Source organism: Callionymus lyra, chromosome 12, assembly GCF_982586985.1.
Source record: "Callionymus lyra chromosome 12, fCalLyr1.hap1.1, whole genome shotgun sequence".
In the NCBI taxonomy this organism is placed as follows: Eukaryota; Metazoa; Chordata; class Actinopteri; order Syngnathiformes; family Callionymidae; genus Callionymus; species Callionymus lyra.
In genome coordinates, this window is record NC_141829.1 from 24,612,547 (window position 1) to 24,634,515 (window position 21,969).

The window sequence follows — 21,969 nt, forward strand, 5'->3', positions numbered from 1 at the left end:
CCACTGCTAAGAAAACAAAACCAAAAGAAATTGGGTGTTGTTATAGTCTCTCTGTGTTCATTTGAGCACACAGTCATTCACCAAATGAACATTTCAAACATTTTAAAATGGAGAATCGGGAGAATGAACTAGCAGAGGATGAACTGAGCTCTCCCTGCACTAATGAGGGATGTCTAAAAGTGAGGATGAAGTTGGTTATGAAGAGTCTCCCTGGGTGGAGAGTGTCGCCGCCCATCCCACTTGGTGTCGGAGCGGCCCGTCTCATCTGGAACATCAAGGTGGCTGCATGCGGCGTGTGCCATGCAAAGGGGACATTTTAGATCCCGACTGCACCAAAGGGCTACGGATCAGAAGACGGTGATGTTTGCACATCCCATGTTTGAATCTGCATCTTTGCAAAACATCTTATTCTTCATTCACAGGCGCAGGAGATTTGACACGGTTTCAGGAATCCTCAGTGAATCAGATGATGAAGTGCTGATTAGAAGAGGTCCTCGGCAAACATACTCACGCGTTTTAGAAAATAACTAACACACAACTTTGAAAGTATTTTTCGCAACGTAGCTGACAATGTATTCCAGATCTCTAACGTCAGAAGTTTAAAGCGTGAGTGATCACACCTTTTTTTTACTTCCATGATTAATGTTGTGTTTTCCATGAAGTCTATAAATGCCAACAAGAGTATTTTTAAGAGAACACAAAGAAAATGTGAACGTTAAAGAGTACAAAGGGACTACACAGTTATGATTTGGTCTGAATGTTTCTGTTTAGTTACACATTTCAAATGTTAGGGTTTTGTAAAGTGTAAAGTTTGATTTTATTCTGATGTGATTCTCATGCTTCTCATACTTTTATGCTAAAAATCAGATCCAAAGGAAACCATTTGACCAATTGAACTAAAACATACAATCATACATAGTTGTTTTATACACATGTTGAAAATGTTTATGCTGCCGTATGCAGCCAGAAAAATAACGATTACTTAACTGAGGTGACTTTCAAAAGGTTTTAAAAAAAATCGTCACTTCAAATGTTTACTTGCCTTCTTCTACCTTCTTTCATCTCTGACTTTATTATTCTGCCTTGCAACATTAACACGTTGTTTTTTGCAAACATTTTCCTGTACCTTTTTTTGCCTGCCTGTTCCTGACATCCCTGCCCCAGTAATCTGCCTCTAGTGATGCTAAGTTGAAGCCCCTGAGCGTGCCTAAACAATGATCGTACAAGGCCCTGTTTAACAATTTATTTAGAAGTACTCTCAACTGCACAACGACTAGGCCTTACACAACAATACAACTTATTGTTCTGAATGCTCCCACTCTTGTCTATGATTTATTGAGCCCATCTTCTGCTTTGCTTATATCTGGATGCTACTGATTGGTGTGAACTCCTATGGTATACAGTATTGTTAACAATATTATCCGGAATTAATTTCTGCTATTGACCCAGGATTGTCTAATAAATTGTTGTAAAAGAAAAAAAAAAAAAAGTTGATTTGTGTTTGCTTTTTGTTAATAGATAATAACGCACTTAACTTAACTTCTATTTCAGATGGTTGTATGTTCTATTTCCTCATTTTGCTTTGTATTGTGTTACACAAACATTGTCACACACTTGATTGTAACATTAAGCCGAGGCAGCATGTCTCTGCACAATTCCCTGTATTTTAAACAACTTATTTAATGTAACACCCCATGATTTTTAAACTGATGGCGCCACCTACTGACCTCTTAACAACACAACACTGCTTCATGAAGCTTCATCAGCCCATCACTAGCCAATACTTTGACAGATTTAAGATTAGGGTTAGAAAAGATGTAAGGGTTAGATTTAGGGTAAGATGTATGTTAGATGTAACCTGCATTATCATTTTTTTTAGATAAAGACCTGATGTTCAGTTGCAATATGTGGAGATGGTCTAACATAGAAGTGATTATACTGTTAAGTAGCAGGAATAACAAAAGGCTGAATGCATCTGCAAGATGAAAATCTTATAGCCAGAATTATTGGTATAAAATAATTTAAGAAATTGCCCTTGCTGTGTAGGAACAATTCATTTACTTTTCTACCTTTTATTCCACAACGCACAACAGAACACAGATTTCCTCCAACTGGAAGCGAACCAGTTACCTTCTTTCTGTTAGATGGTAACACCAAACAAACAACAAAAGGAAAGTGTTAGAAAAGCACTATATTTCAGCATGCTAGCTCAAAGCTTAACTTTATAATCAACAGCTACCTTTTAAAATATTGTCATACATCTTTTTATACTGATATAACGTTGTTTAATGGAGGACAACCCTATAGAACATTGGACTCATTGAAGATCATAATAAAGTCTTAATGGTCGAGACAGACTAATGAAAGAAACAGAAGGCCAATAAAACACCAACTCTCCACATGACACGAGGAGTGAGAAAAAGTACAAACTCAACAACTTCCACTTCAATCCCTCCATCTCTTGAGGCTCGTTGGACATGTGGGCCTGCTCACGATCCTCCTAAATACCGAGTCAGTGGCTCAGAACTGCTGAAAAGGGATTTCATTTAGCTGTAGGACGCTCTTGGGAACATTCCTACTCTGAGTATGTGGAGCTTCACCTCAACATAAAACTGGGGAATGAAACGCTTGGCTACACTGCCATCCCTGCATCAGCATGTGACGCATACAGAATGAATTTCAATGACAACGTTGACATTTCCCCGGGGAGCATAAAACCATTTTGAAAGGATGAAATCCACTGATCCCTGCTGGAAGCGAAAAAAGGTGCTACACAACAATTTATTACACAGTGTTCAAATCCTTCCTTCCATACATGTCTGAATGTGGTTGAAAGCAATTTTCGAGGTGAGACAGTAAGGCACAGGAGGCGTAGAAAGAAGTTGACACAATTTCTGCTTCAATGAGAATACAAAGAGCAGATGTCGACCTGTTGCACCAGCCAGACCTTATTTAAAGTCCCTCAGATTGTGAAAGACCTTTATCCACTATTGTAATGGATTAGTTAATAACAAGCTTCTCAAGTAATTATACTGACATTATGTTCTTTAATTCACATCAATAGAAATATACTTGAAGCAGTCATAGAGCACCGTTATGTTCTTTGTTATAGTTGTCCACAATTGTCTACTTTCATCTTCTACTTTAACAATAGTTTTCTTAAATGAAATAAATGGGTTTATGTGAGGACCAATCATTTTATCCCATTCGGATTGAGGACTTGAAATGCAGTTAACACAGTGTTGGCTCAGATGAGGTTCCTTAAAAAGGCACCAAATACTATAATTAAGCTATTTTCTGGCTATTGTCCCTTTTTGCCCCGAAGTCAAGACGGCATTTACCAAAATACAAAGCATAGTTTCAAAACCTCTTACCCTGAACTCACACCAGAAGCACATTGTTCAATCACACTATTCTTCTAAAATACATAATTAATGTCCGTTTTGCTCTGACTTGATTTGATTTTTTTGTTCATATAAAAGTACATTTGCAACTTTATTTACACAACTAGGTTACAGATGGCGTTGTTTGTGAACGTCGAGCTAATTGGATCACAGGTTTCAAAATGGACCACTACTTTTTTGTCATAAGGTAATTTCCTGCCTGACTGATCCTATCAACAATCGGCGCCAAGACGTGACACGGATGAAGTAGAAAGTGATCCTATTTTAGCGTCGGAACGCTCTGATAAAACCGGGACCTTTCATTCTGTATGAGTCCTCTAGTGGATTTGAAGGAGTCCTATTTTACAGGTTGACAAAAAAAACACTGCGACAGTTTTTTTGTGAGATTGATGAAGCAGTTTTCAGGGAATCTGAGGGAACTCCAATAGACTTTTGAACTTTGTCTAAGTCATGACTTTAAACGGAATGTGTTATTCACATTTTAATTATAAAATTAAACATCTAAAAAATACATTAAAGTGTTACTTAGAAGACATTGACAAGAAAATCAGTTTTTTAAAGTTTTCTCTTTCACTACAATATTTCTCCTTAAATCACAGACATTAATTCGCCTTCAACAAATTCCCTTCCAGATTAACTTTTGACATTCACAACCGTTATAAATCTATGAAGTCACCTATTGAATTAGATGAAGGTGACCTAGTTTTTATCAGAGACAGAACTAGTACAAAGTAATAATTGTTTAAAGCCCATGTGGGCCACATCAAATGGAGGACTTTAGCCGCCGGGCCTGATCATCTTTGGCTGAAAAGTCCTTTAGACAGTGATATTTAGTAGTGATTGTCTGATAAAATTTTAATGGGTTAGTTTTCCTTCTTTTAATAGGTGGCACTTTCAGTTTGAATATGAAGAAAAGTATCATTGAACTATTAAGCATAATGCTATTAACCTCTTAAGGCTTCATGACACAGGAGGATACAGTGTCTTAATTTGAAATAAAATATATATTATCTATTGGTAGAGACAGCTATTCTAATGACCTTTTAAACTGATGGCACCACCTATTGACCTCTTATTATGACACTGTTTCATCACTACTGTTTATTCTTAGTTAGGTACTGACCACTGCAAATGGCAACCAAAAAACGTAGAAATAGTTTTCCTTTCATGGTTGAAAAAGTGATCAATGTTATAATTCTGATTGTCGACAAAACAGTTCAGTGTGTCAGTTATATACTGTACATGAGAAAGTCATATTGGTACTTTTTAGTAGTGGTTCAGAGCGCTTACCTGACGACCTGTTGAAACGTGTGGTGACAGCTACAGCTGTTTAATTATGGGCTGCCGTATACACATGATACCAGGGGCAAGAGAAACCTGGACGGATCTGTGGGTGTTACCCTGGTCTGCACTTGACTCTAAATACAACATGCAACTATGTTTAGACAAACTATATAATTATGTAGAAAAAAGGTTTCCTTTGGCGACAAAAGTGAAAATGCTTCAATCTAAATCAACTACCTTGAACCCAACACTATAACATTTTATTATAAGTTTCTTTAGAAATGTAACTTTTGTTTGTCTATAATCAAAGAGCAGTAAATGAAATAAAAGCTGCTTGATTCTTATCAAGGCTCTTTGATCTGCTCGTCTTCTCTCCCAATTATCCTGACAAGTGTAGCACATTAACCTGCAAGACCCAGCTTTTTGTTCGTTGACCGTTGACATCGTGAGAGACCAGTCTACCCACGCAAATGTTTTCTACTGATCATCCTTGATTGGACCTTTTTCTGAGGAAAGTGTGTGTGGGAGAAATAGCCGACTTTGATTGACATCTGCCTCTGAAGCTCCTAGTTTCCTGCCGATAGTGATTAAACTGTACATATTGTTGGTACACTTTTTTTGGTGACCTCTGATTTCTTCCAGACCTGCGTGGGAAGGCTGAGATTTTGGACTTTGCCGGGTTTCTTTAATTGACAAAATTCATTGATGCCTTTTCCGATTTTTTGTTTTTCATTCTGAATCAGATTTAAAGCGGTCGTGAAAGTGGCAACATGGTCCAGCTCCTAATTTACTTAAACATCTACGTTGCATCTATCTGTCCATCCTTTCTGTACTTCATCTGTTTTTACTCTCATGTGACCCAATAACTTCAGCCTTTACTCTCGCTCCAGAGCTTTATCGCTTGTGTCAGCTTCTGCACTCACTCAGTGTAGCATAAATGTAAGAGAACCTGATGAGCTGTCATGTGTTCAAGTGCCTTAAGGACTCTGGGAAAGTCCGGTGCTGAGTATACGTTTAGCCACATGATCTTCATCAAAGAATGACTTTGAATGTCAACAGTAAACTCCACTTTTTCACTTGTAACAATCGACCTGTGTGAGGTGGCATTAAAAGTCATTGGGTTGATTGACTGAAGTAATAAATAAATAAACTGAAAAGGTACAAAACAGGTTAAACTGTTAAAGCAATACAATTTCACAATAATGAAGGAAAATAGAACACACAGCTTTATATTGATTCAACTACAAGTCACAATTGAAGAATTTCCAGTAATGAATGAAGGCAAAACATTCAAACATTTAAACAATAACATTTTACCTTACCTTACATTAAAAGTTTCTTTCCTGTACTTTTTAAATCAAAGTACTTCTAATGCAACCTAGTGAGTGGAACTTAGGACACTACTTCATCAGCCCATCACTTAAAGTCAATAATACATCGATTCCAATATGTAGGGCTATTGCAGTCACTCAAACTATTACTGCAGTTTAACAAGGTTCTTGACAACATTTAAAAACATGTCTTACTTTCTATTACATTATGTATGGAAGCGTAGTACTGTTTATGTTCAATTGAAAGTTCTTTGTAGAATGAGATCCATGTCGCTGTATTTACATTTTTGTTTAAATAAAATTGTAAAAATTTTAAAATGACATTTATTTTGCATTTTTCTGTATTATTTATAAAGTAATTGAATTGCTTTGTTTTTTAATTTTTAATAATATCTATATTGTAAATTAGAAATGGTTATTTGTTGAATAATTGATTTCCATGTTTAGAATATTTTGAAAGTGATCTTTCGCACATTTTCTAATTAATTCAATATTTTATTTGATTTTAAAACGTTTTTGTTAAAACATAAAAATGTTGATACAATAGTTCCAAAAGACGATACCAAAAGATTAGCAACCTACTTTAACTTCCAGCGAATGATGTGGTGTGTAGACGATCATGTGACAAGATGAAGCACTGGCATGTCAAGTTCATTTAAAATATTCAAATTATTGAATTAGATGATTCAATAAAATCTAATTCAACATTTCAATACTCGAATTATTGAATTCATTTAATCAATAAAACAAATTAAACCTTTCAACATATAATGTTTCTAAAACATTTATTTTGTACAATAATAAATCAAAAATGTGAAATGTTAAATTCAACCATTCAATATGGAGCTTAACTCTTTCCACAGTTATTCAAAAATTAAGTCAATTCAACCAAAAAATAGAATAACACATGTATGTTATTGTGCCATCTCTTCTATTTTTAGGCTAATACTTTCTTAAACATAAGTGGGGTTCTCATCATTTTTATGCAGCTTTCCAAAACTTCTTTCATAACAACAGGATACTTAATGTTGTTCTCTAATGCATGTATAGTGATTTTCCTGACATTTTGCAGCATAAAGAATTACCCTTTCAACTAATTGATTAATATACCTGAAGTACGGAGCAGCACGTTACTCCCACAGGAAAGCCCCAACAGTCCGATCTCACTCAATCACTTGGAAGCAATACATGATCTTGACATGTTGACTGCATGGGCTGGAAGCATTTTCAAAAAAAGTCATGCACATCTCAGATGCATCAAGCCTAACTGACAACCTGATCCATTTCCTGTATCCATTAGAGGCGTTTCCAGATTATGCAATTCCTCCCATGGCTATCATCCACCTCTATCAATAATAAACATCTCCGTGAATCTGGGGCTAGCCTCGGAGGAACGAGGCAGCACCGCCCTGCACGTTCCACTTAGGCCCCGGCATGCCTAACTGCTCAGGCCCACGCTGGGTTTCCACACGACTTGCCTTTTGTTGCCCAGTCCTCTCAACGCATCTTTACTTCCGCCGTCATGCACTTGTCAGAGGCTGCGGCTTTATCCTTTCTGACAAGGATTACTGTGCGTATGGTGGCACAGGAGCACCTGTGGCTTGTGACTAGACAGAGATGCACACATAAAGGTTTGGGGTGACTGCTCTCCATGTTTGCTTTCATCAGATCAATGCTTGCGACACAGCACAGAGCACATGGGTAGAATATTGTCTTTGGCAAGGGGATATTGGTTATGTTATTTGAAACGATTTAGCCCCAAATGTATACTGGCAGAACACAACTGAAATGATGTTACAATTGGCAGATGATTTCCCCAAAATTATACATAAATTATATTTTTATATTGTTTTATAATTATAATTGTAACATAAATTGCTGGCTTTGTTTACTCTAAACCTTTTTTTTTTAATTTAAAAGAAATTTCACTTCTATAGACGCCCTTTAAACACATTTTACATACATTTTTAAGCACTATTTAAAAAGTACAGGTTTGGCACTTGTTTCCGATAGAAGGCTAAACAATACCCATTTCAAAACTATAAGATCCAAGTTTTACGTACATACACAGGATTGAAAAGATTTTTGTATTCACCCCCCACTGAAAAAGCTTTGTTTTTCTGGAGATGTAATCTTGTTTACCATAACCACACCCACTCTGCTGGGATTGGTCAATCATTAGGGTTGTCACTTCGCATTATGAATCTCAGAAGTTTACAGCATCAAAGAACTTGTTGGGTGTGATTAAAGCTGAGTGAAGCCCATTATAAGGTTATAATGGACTCTGCTCTCATAACCTTTTGTTTGCCAATTTTTCAGATGAGGAAGGATCACAGGATTGAATAGATTTTAATTTAAAAAAATACAATTGGTAACAATTCTATAGATTCAGTTAACACAAAAAGAAGTTAAAATATATATTAATTAAATGTTGTAGTAGTGGTGCAGAAAAAACAACTAAAAGATTTGTAATCTTTAAGTTAAAGATCTCTAACCTGTTGCCCAGTCTGTACCAGAGGTGACCTCTGTAGCCCCCCCACATCCAGTTGAGGTTGAAACCCTTGGTGTAAAGGTTATTTCAAGAAATATGCTAAATAATCCTCCAATCATCTCCTACCTCACCTTTAACACCTCACAGGCAGACAGGACCGTTATTAAGGAGTGTCTGATTGACAGCTTTATAATCTTCATATTACTCCGGTTCTCTCAGTGTATTAGAATTCCGCAAACTGAGCTCTGAAAAATGTCACCTCGCTGTTTCATCAAGGATTCCATTTTCTAATTCATAATCCTCAGTGATTAATTCACTATTGTGTTGCGGATTAACCAAGTGAATTGCTACTCTAAACCATCTAATCTCATTCAGCCCTCTATAAATTTAATTTGTGATAATTCAGCCATCGTCTTAGTAGGTTCCCTTATGTCAGGGCGGTAATGAAGGTAAGACGTTCACACGAAGGGTCGTGTAGGTTCAACTGAGAGCATTTAAAGGCAGCTAAAACAACACCGACTGAACTAAGGACATGGAATGAAGACTTCGGCCAAAACACAGGTGAAGCGGGGATTCCCTGTAGGAGACCTGACCTTCTCTCCTGTGGTCATTGGGGACTTCTAAGCCTCTAATGATGGCTTGCAAGGGAACACAATGGAAAGTGTGGGCTGCGAGTCAAAGATAATGATCTCAGACATAGTTGGAGTCGATTCCTTTTCGGTTCCAATTACCTTTGACTTTCACAGAAAGAAGCTCCTTGTTCTTGAATCTCAGACACATCTCAATCACTGACCGATGGAATGCGCCGCGATATTTGACAAACTGCTGACGACCATTTAGTCCGGAACAACTAAACGAACAGATGACAAGAAGGCTAAGGAAGGTGAGCTATTTGTACCCATGAGGGGGAGGAAAAAAGACCATCTGAAGCTGCGAGGGAAGACAGGAGGTAAGGTGACAATGTGAAGATGGAGCGACAAAGCGAGGGAATGGGAGGTGGCTGGCATGTGCTTGGGCCGTTTGATCGCTTGGCAGTCTTCTCTTGCCCGTCGGTCCCTGCAGTGTCTCAGCGGTATAGTCGTGGGAGACAAGTTTCTCTGTAATAATGTCTGACAGGCCAGTCTGAGGCACAGAGGAGCTGACACGGATGATCTGTCTTCGAGGAGACGCCCGACACAATCCCTCCTAGAGTCTCCGCCTCTCTTGTCTCCACCTCGGCTATCGCTCGCTGTGCAGATGACACTTGAGCGAGCAGGTTTGGTCTCGTAAGGAATGGAAGGAGTTATTGGCTAAAGCGTAGAGAAACTTGGCTACGATAGATGTATTTGAGAATCAGCTTTTAGATTCCTGTGTTTGACGTGTCAATTTGTTGCCCTTTGGATGGTTTACAACTTGGAAGGAGACCACAGAAGGGTAAAGCTGACATCGTAGCTACACAATGGTAGCCAATCAATGCAGTCAATGGGCTAAACATGATAACCCATCAATAATTCATGCAGAGGCGAAATTAGATTTATTTTCCCTGCATCCTGCTTCATAGAAGCACTGATTTATTCATGTCATCATGTGCTTGATTCATGGCTAAATCCCCGCAACAAACTCCTGTTACGGCTAGAAAAACAGAATGCAGCAAATATCTTGTATTTACGGTTTAAAACTGCATATGATGCCTCATAGATCACTCCCAGCTAGCTAGGTCAGTGGCTTTCCGGGGTTTAGGTTTTTACAATCAGCGCAAAATTGCCTTTATCTGTCAGAATTGTGGAAGTTGCTCCTTAGCAATTATTTCAGATGACAGGAAACATTGAACATGGAACTTCCCCCAAATAATACTGTCAGAGCATAAAACTAAATTTTTGGTAAGATTCTAAAAACAAGTAAGAATGGCGGATATCATCCAGACAGCTAGAAGTGTTTGCTTTAATCTTGCAAAATAAAACCTAAAACAAAAAATATAATCCGATATAAGGGAAAGTCTGCTCCATGATTGTTAATTAGAAATTAGACATATGATAGTTTACAATTATACAAACTATCATATTGTTTAAAAAGTTATGTATTGTTGCTTTAATTTAGCATCAACATATTGTATACTTTATATATTAGAATACATTCTAATATGTGTCTAAAATAACCTTCATATAGCACTGGTTATAACACAATTACTCAGAATACTGTTTTTTTTTATCAAGAATCTTCATTCCTGCATGTGTGACTATATCAACCTATATTAAGAGAGAAAGTCACCATCACAGAAGGAAGCAGGCTCCCATGGAAGAAGATAAAAGGCTCAAAAATGAATGCAAATATATGGAATGGGGTTTGCATCTGACGCCTGTGCGAGTACCACCTGGGCTTGCGTGTGCACGTGTGTAATAGCAGGTGCTTAATTATTCTAGGTGACATGTGACGGCTATATTTATGTAGAAATTCACAGGACTGTTAGCGCGAGCCAAGAACAATCGATGCGTTTCACTTGAAGTGTTCTTATCGCCGCATTTTACTCTCCGGACCTTTTGGCCGCCATGATGTGACGGACACTCTGCCCTTCCACCGTCAATAATATACCAACTCAAATTAGCTCTCATCCCTCTTTGATGCTGCGAGCTCCTGCAGTCCAGGCATCACAACCCAAACATTAGACAGCTACCCCGAGAGCAATTTAAGGTCAGACATTAGAGTGGAGAGAAGCCACATCAAACAACTCTGCCTAGAGCTCATTGAAGACCAAATGTGCTGCCAACATTACTCTTGTACGTCTTGTGCAGCGACATTATGCTGACTAAAAGCATATTAAGATATGAAATGCTGGGCTAAGGTCTCACAGAGGAATCATAACGAAGCACGGATGTGTGAACTAATGAGGTCCAACTCCTCCATCACGGTCTGCCACTAAAAAGACGGTCTAGATAACTATCATGGTATTGTAAAAACCCAAAATGTTATCAGAAGCAACCACAGTTTGTAGCCACAACAGACACAGCACAAATAATGTGTATGATGATGATGTTCCCTTGAGTACAAGGAGGTGAGCGAACATGTAACGGTGCTTTCTCAGGGTGCAGCCTCAAGAGTAGCTAAAAATCATAACATTTCACGTTTTTAAAAAGGGAAAAAAACATCAAGTCAATGTCAAGTCTTTTCTCAAATAAACAGAACAGACTTTAAAATACTGAAAATATTGTGTTCACCAATGAAAAAGGCGGATTGAATCGAGTGGAGTGGGAATACATAATTTATAAATGTTTACTATATGCTGATGACCATTTGCTGTATTTGTTGACCCAGGAGTTTCAATACCTGGAGTTATTGAAATAGTTGGTCGCAAATCAGGTTATAAATTCAATTTTTCAAAAAGGCCTGTATTTCCAATCAATGATCTGGCAAAATCAATTGACTATAATATCTTCCCCTTTCATCTAACAAACAAATTTACCTGGGTTTAAAGATTACAAATGTATACTAAGATTTCTTCCGTAATCACTTTAAAACTCATTCAAATTATTCCTTATTATTTACCCAAATCTGTCTTTAAGGAACTTGACCATTTCTGCATTTATATGGAACTGATCTGTGCCAAGGATGAAAAAATGTTTTCTGGAAATTCCAAGGTTGGAGGGAGGACTTGGTCTACCTAACTTAATGTTCTAATACTGGGCAGCAAATGTGTGCAAATCTGCATTTTGGGTTGGTGCATGGCGGGAAAAACAAGGTCCATGTTGGGCTAATTTGGAAATCTTCATAAAAGTAATTTCTTTAGATATCTCCAAGTCAAGAGTTTTGCCAATAAATATCTTAAATTTCAACTTGTGCAATCCAGAAACACATGCAATGAGATTATTTCATTAAATCCATACTTAAATGTAATATTTCCAAAATATATAGGATAATGCAAAATGTCAAACTTCTGTCATGAGATAAAACAAAGCTAGCCTGGGAACATTAAACATTAAAGCTAGCCATTTAAACATTAAATTATCTGCAAGTTTCTGGCAGCGTAGCTTAGAGTGTATCCATTCGTCATCTTACTGCATAAAGCAACGTCTCATACAATTTAAAGTGTAGCATCGTTTGCACTATTCAAATGAGAGACTTGCTAAAATCTACCCAGACTTCAGACTTCTTTGTTTTCTACCTTTTTTTTGTGTGTAAAAATGTATGTCTTAATATCTGTTTGTGGGGTTTTTCTCACTGTGTCGGAGCGCTTATGTTAGTGAGGCAAGAAATGAGTGATAAAAGTAAAGCAGTTGTGAATTTAGACGTATTAAAAAAAACAAAAACATTTCTATTGATTCATAACATCAGCTTAAGAATAATGTTATGGGGGGACTGATGACTTGTGAAGCCCCATCACTCTCTGCGAATTACACTACTTTAGGTTTTAGTCTGCATCTGCTGAATACCGCAACAGCATTTTTGAGTCCAGGGCTGTTGCTATGAGATGAGATATTAACAAAAGTATAAGCCATCTTAGAGCTTTTTTCTTTGCTCTTTTTCAAATTCGCTTACAATCATTTTTATCCGGTGTTGCTAAAAAGGCTGTAGCGATACATTTATTTAAAGACATTATTCGATATGATTTATTATTTTATTGACTCATTGTGATTGCTCCACTCTCTTTTGGTTGAATTAATTGAGCCGAAAAACAAAATATGCATCAGCTGTTGAAACAGCTGGAGTCGGCTGTATCCTCTTATCCTCAGTCATTGCGGGTATCTCGCTGTTTTTTTCCCCCTTTATCTGTGCAGGACATAATGACTGCCATATATTACTGAATATTTCCATGTTAATTTAAAAAAATCGAATAATTTGGTTTTACAAACACTTAATTTAATACAAATAAACCAAAAAAGATGTAGGATACAAATAAAATATAACTATAAAAAATATAATTGTTCTGCTTAATAAAAACTATCAATTTATATCAGTGATTTTTTGTCACACCCATTGTTGCCAAGATTTAAAAAAAATCCTCTCTATATTAAAACATGAATATACCTGATTAAGAAGGGATCAGACACTTTAATTTAAAGCTGGGTCCAACAATGTTTTACTCCTGCCAGCGTTAACATCAAAAGACAGTGCATTTGGATTATTTTCTTATGCCGGGATATATTTTACAGTCTGTCCTTTTGGGATAAGAGCCAGAAAGCCTGGAAGTTTTAACTTCACACGTCAAAGCAGCTGAGAGCTCATTCCGTGCTGCAAATCATTACAGCGGTTTCCCCATGAGCGAGTTGAAGGGATGGGATGAGAGGGGCGCGAATATGAGCCGAAGGAAGCTATGGCGGTGAATTTTAGGGTTGATGCGTGTGTTTACATTATACACACGCTCATTAAAAATAGGTTGTAATCCCAGTGGAAGCGTCGCAAATCCCTCAAAACCTTGCACAACCTGCATGAGCAGCAGCATGTGTACATTTTTATTTTTTGCTTTTATATATATATGTCATAAATTACAATGTGTATAGATTTTCCTATGTCAGAAAATAAACAACCCAATGTAATGTATTTGTATAATAGCAAATAATGAGCGATCTAATTAATCTACTCATCACCATCATCAGGACTGAAAATTGCAGTGATCTTTGGTCTTATTATTAAGAAGATAAACACCTAAACTAAATATCAGAGTTATATAAAGCGCTGTAAATTGTCAAACAAGTATTACAACGCTTTCCCAAGACCAATCAATGTCTACTTCAGTGTGTGACTGAACATGTTCTTTCCACAGCAACTCAAGCACAAGGAGACCAACATAAAAATAAAAGATTTCACCAAATTAGAGGTAGAAAAAAAAGCCAATAATTCATAGCCATTAATTGCAAAATGTGACATCACAAACTAATAATTTACGTTTTTAATGATGAGAAAAGAGACTTGTGTGTACTTCCCTTGAGGGGATGGGTTAACAAAGTGGGGGAACAAAATTCACAACAGATGATAAAAGAGACTCATTGAGCTAATCTATTGCAAGAGCTGTTGACAACACAGATATTTAAGTTGAAAAGCGTCTGTGATCCTTTTTTTTATAAAGATAATTGAGTGCTTGCATGTGAATGTGTTATAATAAAAGCACAGCTGGTTACATAATTTAAATGATGATGCACATGAAAGAAATTGGAAAATTCTGAATTTGTGCTGATCTTCATCTTAGCCATCCTCCATCCCTTCCCGTCTGCAGGAATCGATCGAGACAAACAAGTCAAATATATCCTCTCTGTTATTGTGCAGGTCCCGGATCAATAGTAGGTTTGGCATCATCATGCAGCATTTTGCTGTGATTACTTTTGCAGCTTGAACAGAGCAATAAAAATGTTGAATTGAAAATAAGAATAACAATAATGCCCGACAGTATTGTGCCGCTGTGAATGGGAAACCTGAAGATTAAAAAAAGACGACTGACTCTACTTTGAAATGTGAGGAAAGAATAGTTAGAGTCCATCCATCTGAACAGTTAGCCTCACTGCTATTCATACAAACAATTATATTTATAATTATTTTGTTGTTTTTTCCAATAACAAATTACACAAACACTGCACGTTTTAGACTGATGACTTGAAATCTTCAGAGTTACAGATATTCTGTTTACGGTTCCCCAGCCAAATCTTCATAAATGAGCAACAGCTTCTCCCAAAAGTGATGATGGGAGCTGCCTGAGGTAGCCAGTTCACTCATCAGGATCAATTTGGAGTTACATACTCTGTCTATAACCCTTTTACACTCTCAGGAGGAGTTGATGATTGAACGAGGAAGTCACTGATAGCAACACAAGTGATGATAACATACAATTATGGGTGCAAAAACAACCAGAAGCAGCCGTGAATACACATATTTGGTTATTTAGGTGAAATCTTGTGGTATTTTCTTCTAAAAACCACTACACTCGTGATGGGCTGATGAAGTTTCATGAAACAGTGTCATATTTGTTAGTGTTAGTGTCATAGTTTAATTAGAATAGCAGTTCGAAGCAAAAGATTATGGATCAGAAAGTTCCATCCAGTGGGCTCTGATAGGTAGGTAGGTAGGTAGAACTTTATTGATCCTTCAGGAGGATAGTAAGTAACTGTTCGATGAAGCCATCACTGGTTAAAACTACTTAGTTTATGACACCACACATTTTGGTAACAATTCCAACCTCCAACCTTCTCTACATTAAACAGGTTTTCTGATATCCAATTAAAATGTATTACTTTATTTTAAGTAGTAACATTGATACTCATGTGGTAATTACATCATGCAGTAATCTTATCTTGTTGATCTCTTTCGTCTTCCAGTCACTACTTGTTCTGTTCAAATAAACTATTTCCAGGTATCGTTATTCACACACAAGCTACTGTTTTCACCTTCTGAATCAAAATATTCACAAAAATTTACTTCCTGGGCCGTTAGGCTTTTGTTTGTGTCCACAAAGAAATGTATATATACTGTACATGATTTCTGTTGCATTCAATATTAATGTCTGAAATTGGTTTTCATAAAATTTTATAATTTAAAAAGGTAAATTAACCCGTGCTTGTTTAAACTTAGTAGCACAACTCAATGTGGGACCCTGGGAAACCAGCCCAGGGGTTCTGCTGATTCAGCGTTATGGTGAGATATATCTTTCACAACCTTTTTCAGGCCGGGGATGCTATTTAAATTTCTTTTTTTCTTTTTTTTAATGCTGGACAGTGAAAACAATGCTGACATTGAACCAATCCATGGTGAAAAAAACACACAACACAGGGTCCTTGATGGTTCACATCTTTTGACTGCCTTGAACGATGTACCAACAAGCACATTAACACGAGGAAAAGCCTGAAAAGGCATTTTGTGTTTCCTTTGCTCTTTGTTGTTTCACTGTTTAATCTCACGCTCTGATTTGGGTTAAGAGAAGCAAATGTTTCAAGAGCAGCGTGATACCTTCAACTTTGCTTTGTAAAAGTCTTAACATCCTTCCATGAGTCGTTGTGAGGTGAATCCTATGCATCTTGGAAATGAATAGAGTCCATTGATCAGGCCAAACTTCCTCCACGGACCGGCCATGCTTCCTTTTGGATGTTTTTAATCTTTGTTCACCTTCCAATAAGTACGATCCTGCATTAGCTTTCTCAAATCCCTATTTCTCATCCCACACACAATAAAGACGCTGTTGTGAGGCCCACATGGGATATTGCACCCTGAAGTCGACCTCAGACCTGTTTCTTATTTGGCATGAGACAACAGATTGAAGTGCTCCTCTGAGCATGCCCGGTGTCTAAGTGCACCGCCGTTATCTGCGTGAGATCTCCTGGAAAAGGATAGAGCAGTAATGTCATCTATCTGCAAACCCTCTGTTAACGTGGAAGTACGGGACTGAGATAAAAGCCGGTGACCAATTGTGTGTCACTTTGCAAGGTTGTGTTGATGATGTGTAGATAAAAACAATGGATGGGAACAAGCGGCGGGCGCTTCGGATCTCGGTCGGTTCATTTATCTCCTGCTATGCGCGCCGGCGAAGCTTAGCTAGCGTAACACCAAAATAGCTACTCACCTCTGTCCCCCTTTTTTTTCCCACTAATGCTGTTTTCGTAAAGTTAAGTCGGAGTCAAAACCAATTCACAGAATCATACAGATTGAATCTGATCAATAAGAGATGGCATGTTTATCAACAACGACTGTGAATTTCATTATAACCAATGATAAAGATAATATTCTCGGTAATCAGCTCATAGCGTTCAATCTAGCTAATAATAGTAGCTCTAAAAATAAGCATTTGTCGATAAACTAGACTATAATAATCCCATCTGTGGCCTAATTAGACAGTCTGTTCAAAGCACTGATTTTTTTACGTAGCACGGCATGAGAACCTGCCAATCACTCTCCAGCACAGCACTGACAGCATCTTATCATCACAGTTTTTAACACTGTAATGACACTCTTTGAAGCAGCTGTTCAAGTAGCAATCCAACCAACCCGCAGATTGAGTCTCGACTCCATCAAATCCTCATAAATTACCATGGTAATCATTTAGCTTGTTTTTCCGGTTTGAGCTGTTCTGATTTCATTATTTATTATATTGATTGGGGTTTTAACTTATGTGAATAAGTTCCATTAATTAATGAAATAAATCATTATTTAAGATATATATTTTCGAAAGAACTAATCAAATTATTTATCAACTTGACTGTTTCTGTTTGTCCTTTAGCAAAAACCTTTTGTCTTGGTTTTTTTGTACTTGAGTTGATGGGATGAAAAGAAAAGGAAAGATCTGATGTTTTATTTGATTTGTATTTTCTATTGATTCAGACAATAGAACACAACGATATTCAGCTCTGCTGGTGGAAACTAAAGCTTGCAGCAATACGTGTCTTAACTACAGCAATAAAATAAATGACTACAACTGCATTTAATTATCCCTAAAACGTTATTAATTGACACATTTTTCATATACACATCCATCTTTAGATCCGCTAAATTATTCATTTAAACGAAAAACAAATCATGTTGATGGCTTTTGACAGCTTTTTATGTGTTTCAATAGCAGGTGATTCATTAGACAAATTAATTAAAGAACTAAATCTATGAATCTCTTGATTTTTAAACTCGTACCGGCTTCTAAATAGTTTCCACGCCAAACATGTGGTCTAATGTAAGCACTATAAAGCTTTCACCATCTTCAGTTTAAGATTAAATAAAGCTTAATTAAATAAAATAGAAATGATTAAATACTATAACGTTGCAGTGGAATGAAAGGCAGTAGTAAAATAATCCAGTTGGCAAATCTACTGTGGCTGAGTGTTATTTGATCGGATGTAGGAAATAGTATTAATGCATTTTAATCAAAAGACTCACACAAAGTCCTGCTCTTCAACTCTTCTGAATCACGCTGCTGTATTTCAGCACTAAAATCGTTCTTTTCTGGATCACACAAGAGAAGATCATTCATGTAGGAAATCAGTCAATGAAAATGAAGTCCATCCGGGAAAATTACAAAACACTATTTGAAGAGGTTAAATCGCTTTTAACTCCGAAACATAGACAGCATACTAGTAGACTGCTGGTCCAATCAGTGCTGAGCCAATACATTTTATCTCCAGGACAGTTTGGTGCCATGAATTATGTCTATTTATGATATTAGTGTAATCTAATGCCAACAGTCTTTACAAATTGCCATGTGTCCAGAATTGCTTCTGGGTTCAATTTTTGACAAGTTGTGTACATCCAATCTTCTCAGACCAGTTTTTCACATCTATATCTATGTTTGATGAACACGAAATGCAATTTTCTTCATCCCAAGCGATTCATTAAAGATCAAAGAGACAACAACAGTTTGACGAACAAGTCACAGATTCTTGCTTACAAACCCAGTCAACAACTACCATTTCAAAGAAGGCTGTTACTCAATGCAGAACGATCTCCAGAAGCCAGATTTTCCTGATCCATTAAAAGAATCCCAGCCCATCTGCCAAGACATTCCCTTCATCCAACAAGTCCGCAAAGCAGCTTAATTCATGGATAAAATCTTAATTAAGTTCTATCTCTTTAGTTTATAATTGACTGAATTTAAAACAAACAACAACAAAAAAATGGTACATTGTGGTAAACATGTAAATTACAAGCTATTTTTTTTTTATAAAATACAATTACTAATTACAGTCTAGTTCTGATTAAAACAAATGGATAGGAAGTTAGAAAAAAAGATAAGGAAACTAAAAATCTACATTCATTATAAATTAATTATAAAACACAATACATGGATTTGTATATTTTTCCTTTTTTAATTTCAACAAAATGAATCATGAATTAACTTTTTATTTTATTTTGATTAATTCTGACCCTGATCCAAACTGTTGAAATAAAAAATGAATGAAACAACCTTAAATAAAGAAAAATAAACATTTTTGGTGTTTTTCAGTCATTTTTCAAGTTTAAATGGTCTGGTCTTTGTCCAGATGGGTTCAAAAGCAATTATTTTCTTTAATTGACTATATATTTGCAAACAGAATTGTGTTCAAACACAAATATTTCATAAGTTGAAGCAGGACTAATATAAAATTGCATGTGTACCATTCAATGACTTTGCTCAGCGCTGATGCTTCTAGCAAACATAAAAACGTATCCTTTTCTTCAACATGAACCATCTGCTTTTGCAAATTAGAATATAATTTGTTTTACCGAGACATAAAAAAAGCGTTTACATCAGTTCGTAAAAACAAGGCTTTCCATGCAACACAGGAATGTATCGAAGAAGTTATTAAAATGATGCTTCATTGATCCCCTTGCCAGGAACTTCTGTGAACTCAATAAATAATGACCTTATTGTTGTTGATTCAGATATCAAATTCAGATTTTCTTTACTTTTGCGCCATAAAAGAACAAAATACGGAGAAACATAAGCCTCAAGGGATGGTCGCACTTATCTCCAAAACTTTGAAACCCAAACCAACATAATGTACCCATTAGGGGCCCTTTAATAATGAGTATCGTGCAGTGGGTTTTGTTTCCGCACTCATAGAGTTTAGTCTTGAAGGATGGATTTCTATGCATTGATTTATAAACTATATCCTTTTGAGATTCAAACGTGGGGTAGTTGTTACTGGACACAAGCTGGAGAAGACTACCTGAAATAGGTTCCCAGTTGGGGAAGTTATCCCTGTTTTCCATTGGTTTACTCCGGGCACTCGGGTTTCCTCCCATAGTCCAAAAACATACAAACATTAATTGGGAACTTGGGGAAATTGTCCATAGAGTATGAGTATGAGTATGTCTTTGTGTGCCCTGTGGCAGACTGGTGTCCTGTCCAGGGTGTCCCCTGCCTCTCACCCGAAAAAGCTGGGATAGGCTCCACCCCCCCTTCTACACCCATAAGGGAAAAAGCGGCATCAAATGAAGTTTAACTCTCCACCAAAGTCACAAAGTAAGTTAAAATTGACTGATCTACATGTAAAGTCAATGAGGAGTTGCATTTGCGTGATGCAAACCAATAATCGTGGCAGGTTTGCAGAATAATTGCATGTTCAGGGATACTATTTTTTTGGCCACGTTTACAGTAACAAACGCTCAAGTTGAAAAATCCACTTGTGCAACCGGCCGCGGCTTGTTAAACAATCAGCGTCAATATTTTCAGTGATGTATGCAGAGAGAGGAAATTGATCAACAACAAGAAAAAACAAATCAAATGACCGGCACTTGCTTATAAGATACTTCAACATTTTATATCAGGTCATAATTCTTTCTGGCTGATCAGATATTTTGACTTTACAGACAACTGGAGATCAATCAATTTTTTCAAAGACCATATTTTCAAAAGATGACCAGGAATCTCACAGTTTCACCAAATTATATTTGTTGTAGACACATTTTTTGGCAAAAGATAATTATAGTTGTTACATGGTTTAAAACATATTATTTTTAGTGACCTTTCACAGACCTCCTCATTGTAGGCTATTTTTGAAAAACAACATTTTATTCCAGGTCTTATAATGGTGGACACAGATCCGAGCATTCAATGTCAAAATGTTGGCCCCAAAGTGTCTCAAAAAGCAGTGAAATAGCAGTCGTTACCTTGAAGTCGCAAATGCACATCACGATGTTCCCGATCCGTAAGCACTCCCCATCGAATTTGCACGTGTTGGTATCACACAAGAACATGTCGTTGTCTCTGTCGTCGAAATCTGCTAGAGTAAAAAGTCAATGAGAGACATTAGTGAGCGATGACGTTCTCTTCCCTCCCGGCATTTTCTTAGCAAAGTCACATTACAGTTCATCCATTACTCAAGACTGCCAGAGAACAATACACTCTCTGATCACATTTGCTCACTTGGAAATACAATACTGCTCATCATTAGCTTCAGAAATGATACAATGCATATAAAAATGATGAGTCACCCACTGGAGACTTCATCATTAATCATATCTGCATTGCTTGACAAAGGATATCTTCCTGTATAGTTTGACATCTGCCGAATGTAATGATCATTAATTCGACATTGATATTATTCGGTTGCGTCAATCATTGTGGTGAACTCCCGTGCCCTTGCTGCGAGTCTGTCATATTTGGCTTCTATACATCAAACCTCCCGCGGCCTCATCCTGGAAAAGGCAGACCTGGACTGTGATCAGATTCAGACTGTGTTAGCGATCTCAAATGACTCCAACAGAGCTTCCAGAATCGAATCAAAGAGCCACATGCGCCTGAGCCGGTAGACGCAGCTCAGGGCTGTTAGTCTACCTGAACTGATTGCAGACGCAGAGCTACTCCACGTACATGTAGACGGATTTGATTATTATGGCCAAAACATTGCTGAAAATGAGATCTGATTTATTGCCTGTTTACAAAATCTAATTTGTTTTCAAAGTGGAAGAATAAGCAGGGCTGTTGTGGTCCCAAATGTATGTATCAATCTAAATTAGCAGAAAGAGTAATTGAGGCATTTTATAATGGATTGGCATATTGACTGTGCGCACATTTTCTCACCGTTAAATCATCACATTT

The 21,969-nt window shown here is 37.0% G+C and overlaps 1 protein-coding gene across 2 annotated transcripts in view; it reads right to left on the bottom strand.

Annotated features, from left to right (window-relative positions):
* Positions 1-21,969, bottom strand: part of tmeff2a (transmembrane protein with EGF-like and two follistatin-like domains 2a) — a 134,331-nt gene that overhangs the window by 93,597 nt on the left and 18,765 nt on the right. Inside the window, exon 2 of one of the 2 annotated variants that reach the window (XM_087804607.1) lies at positions 21,039-21,148. In XM_087804607.1, coding sequence (XP_087660733.1) covers positions 21,039-21,148 — 110 coding nt within the window. Of the gene's footprint in view, positions 1-21,038; positions 21,152-21,969 lie in introns of both variants that reach the window. The other variant, XM_087804606.1, reaches the window with a different exon arrangement.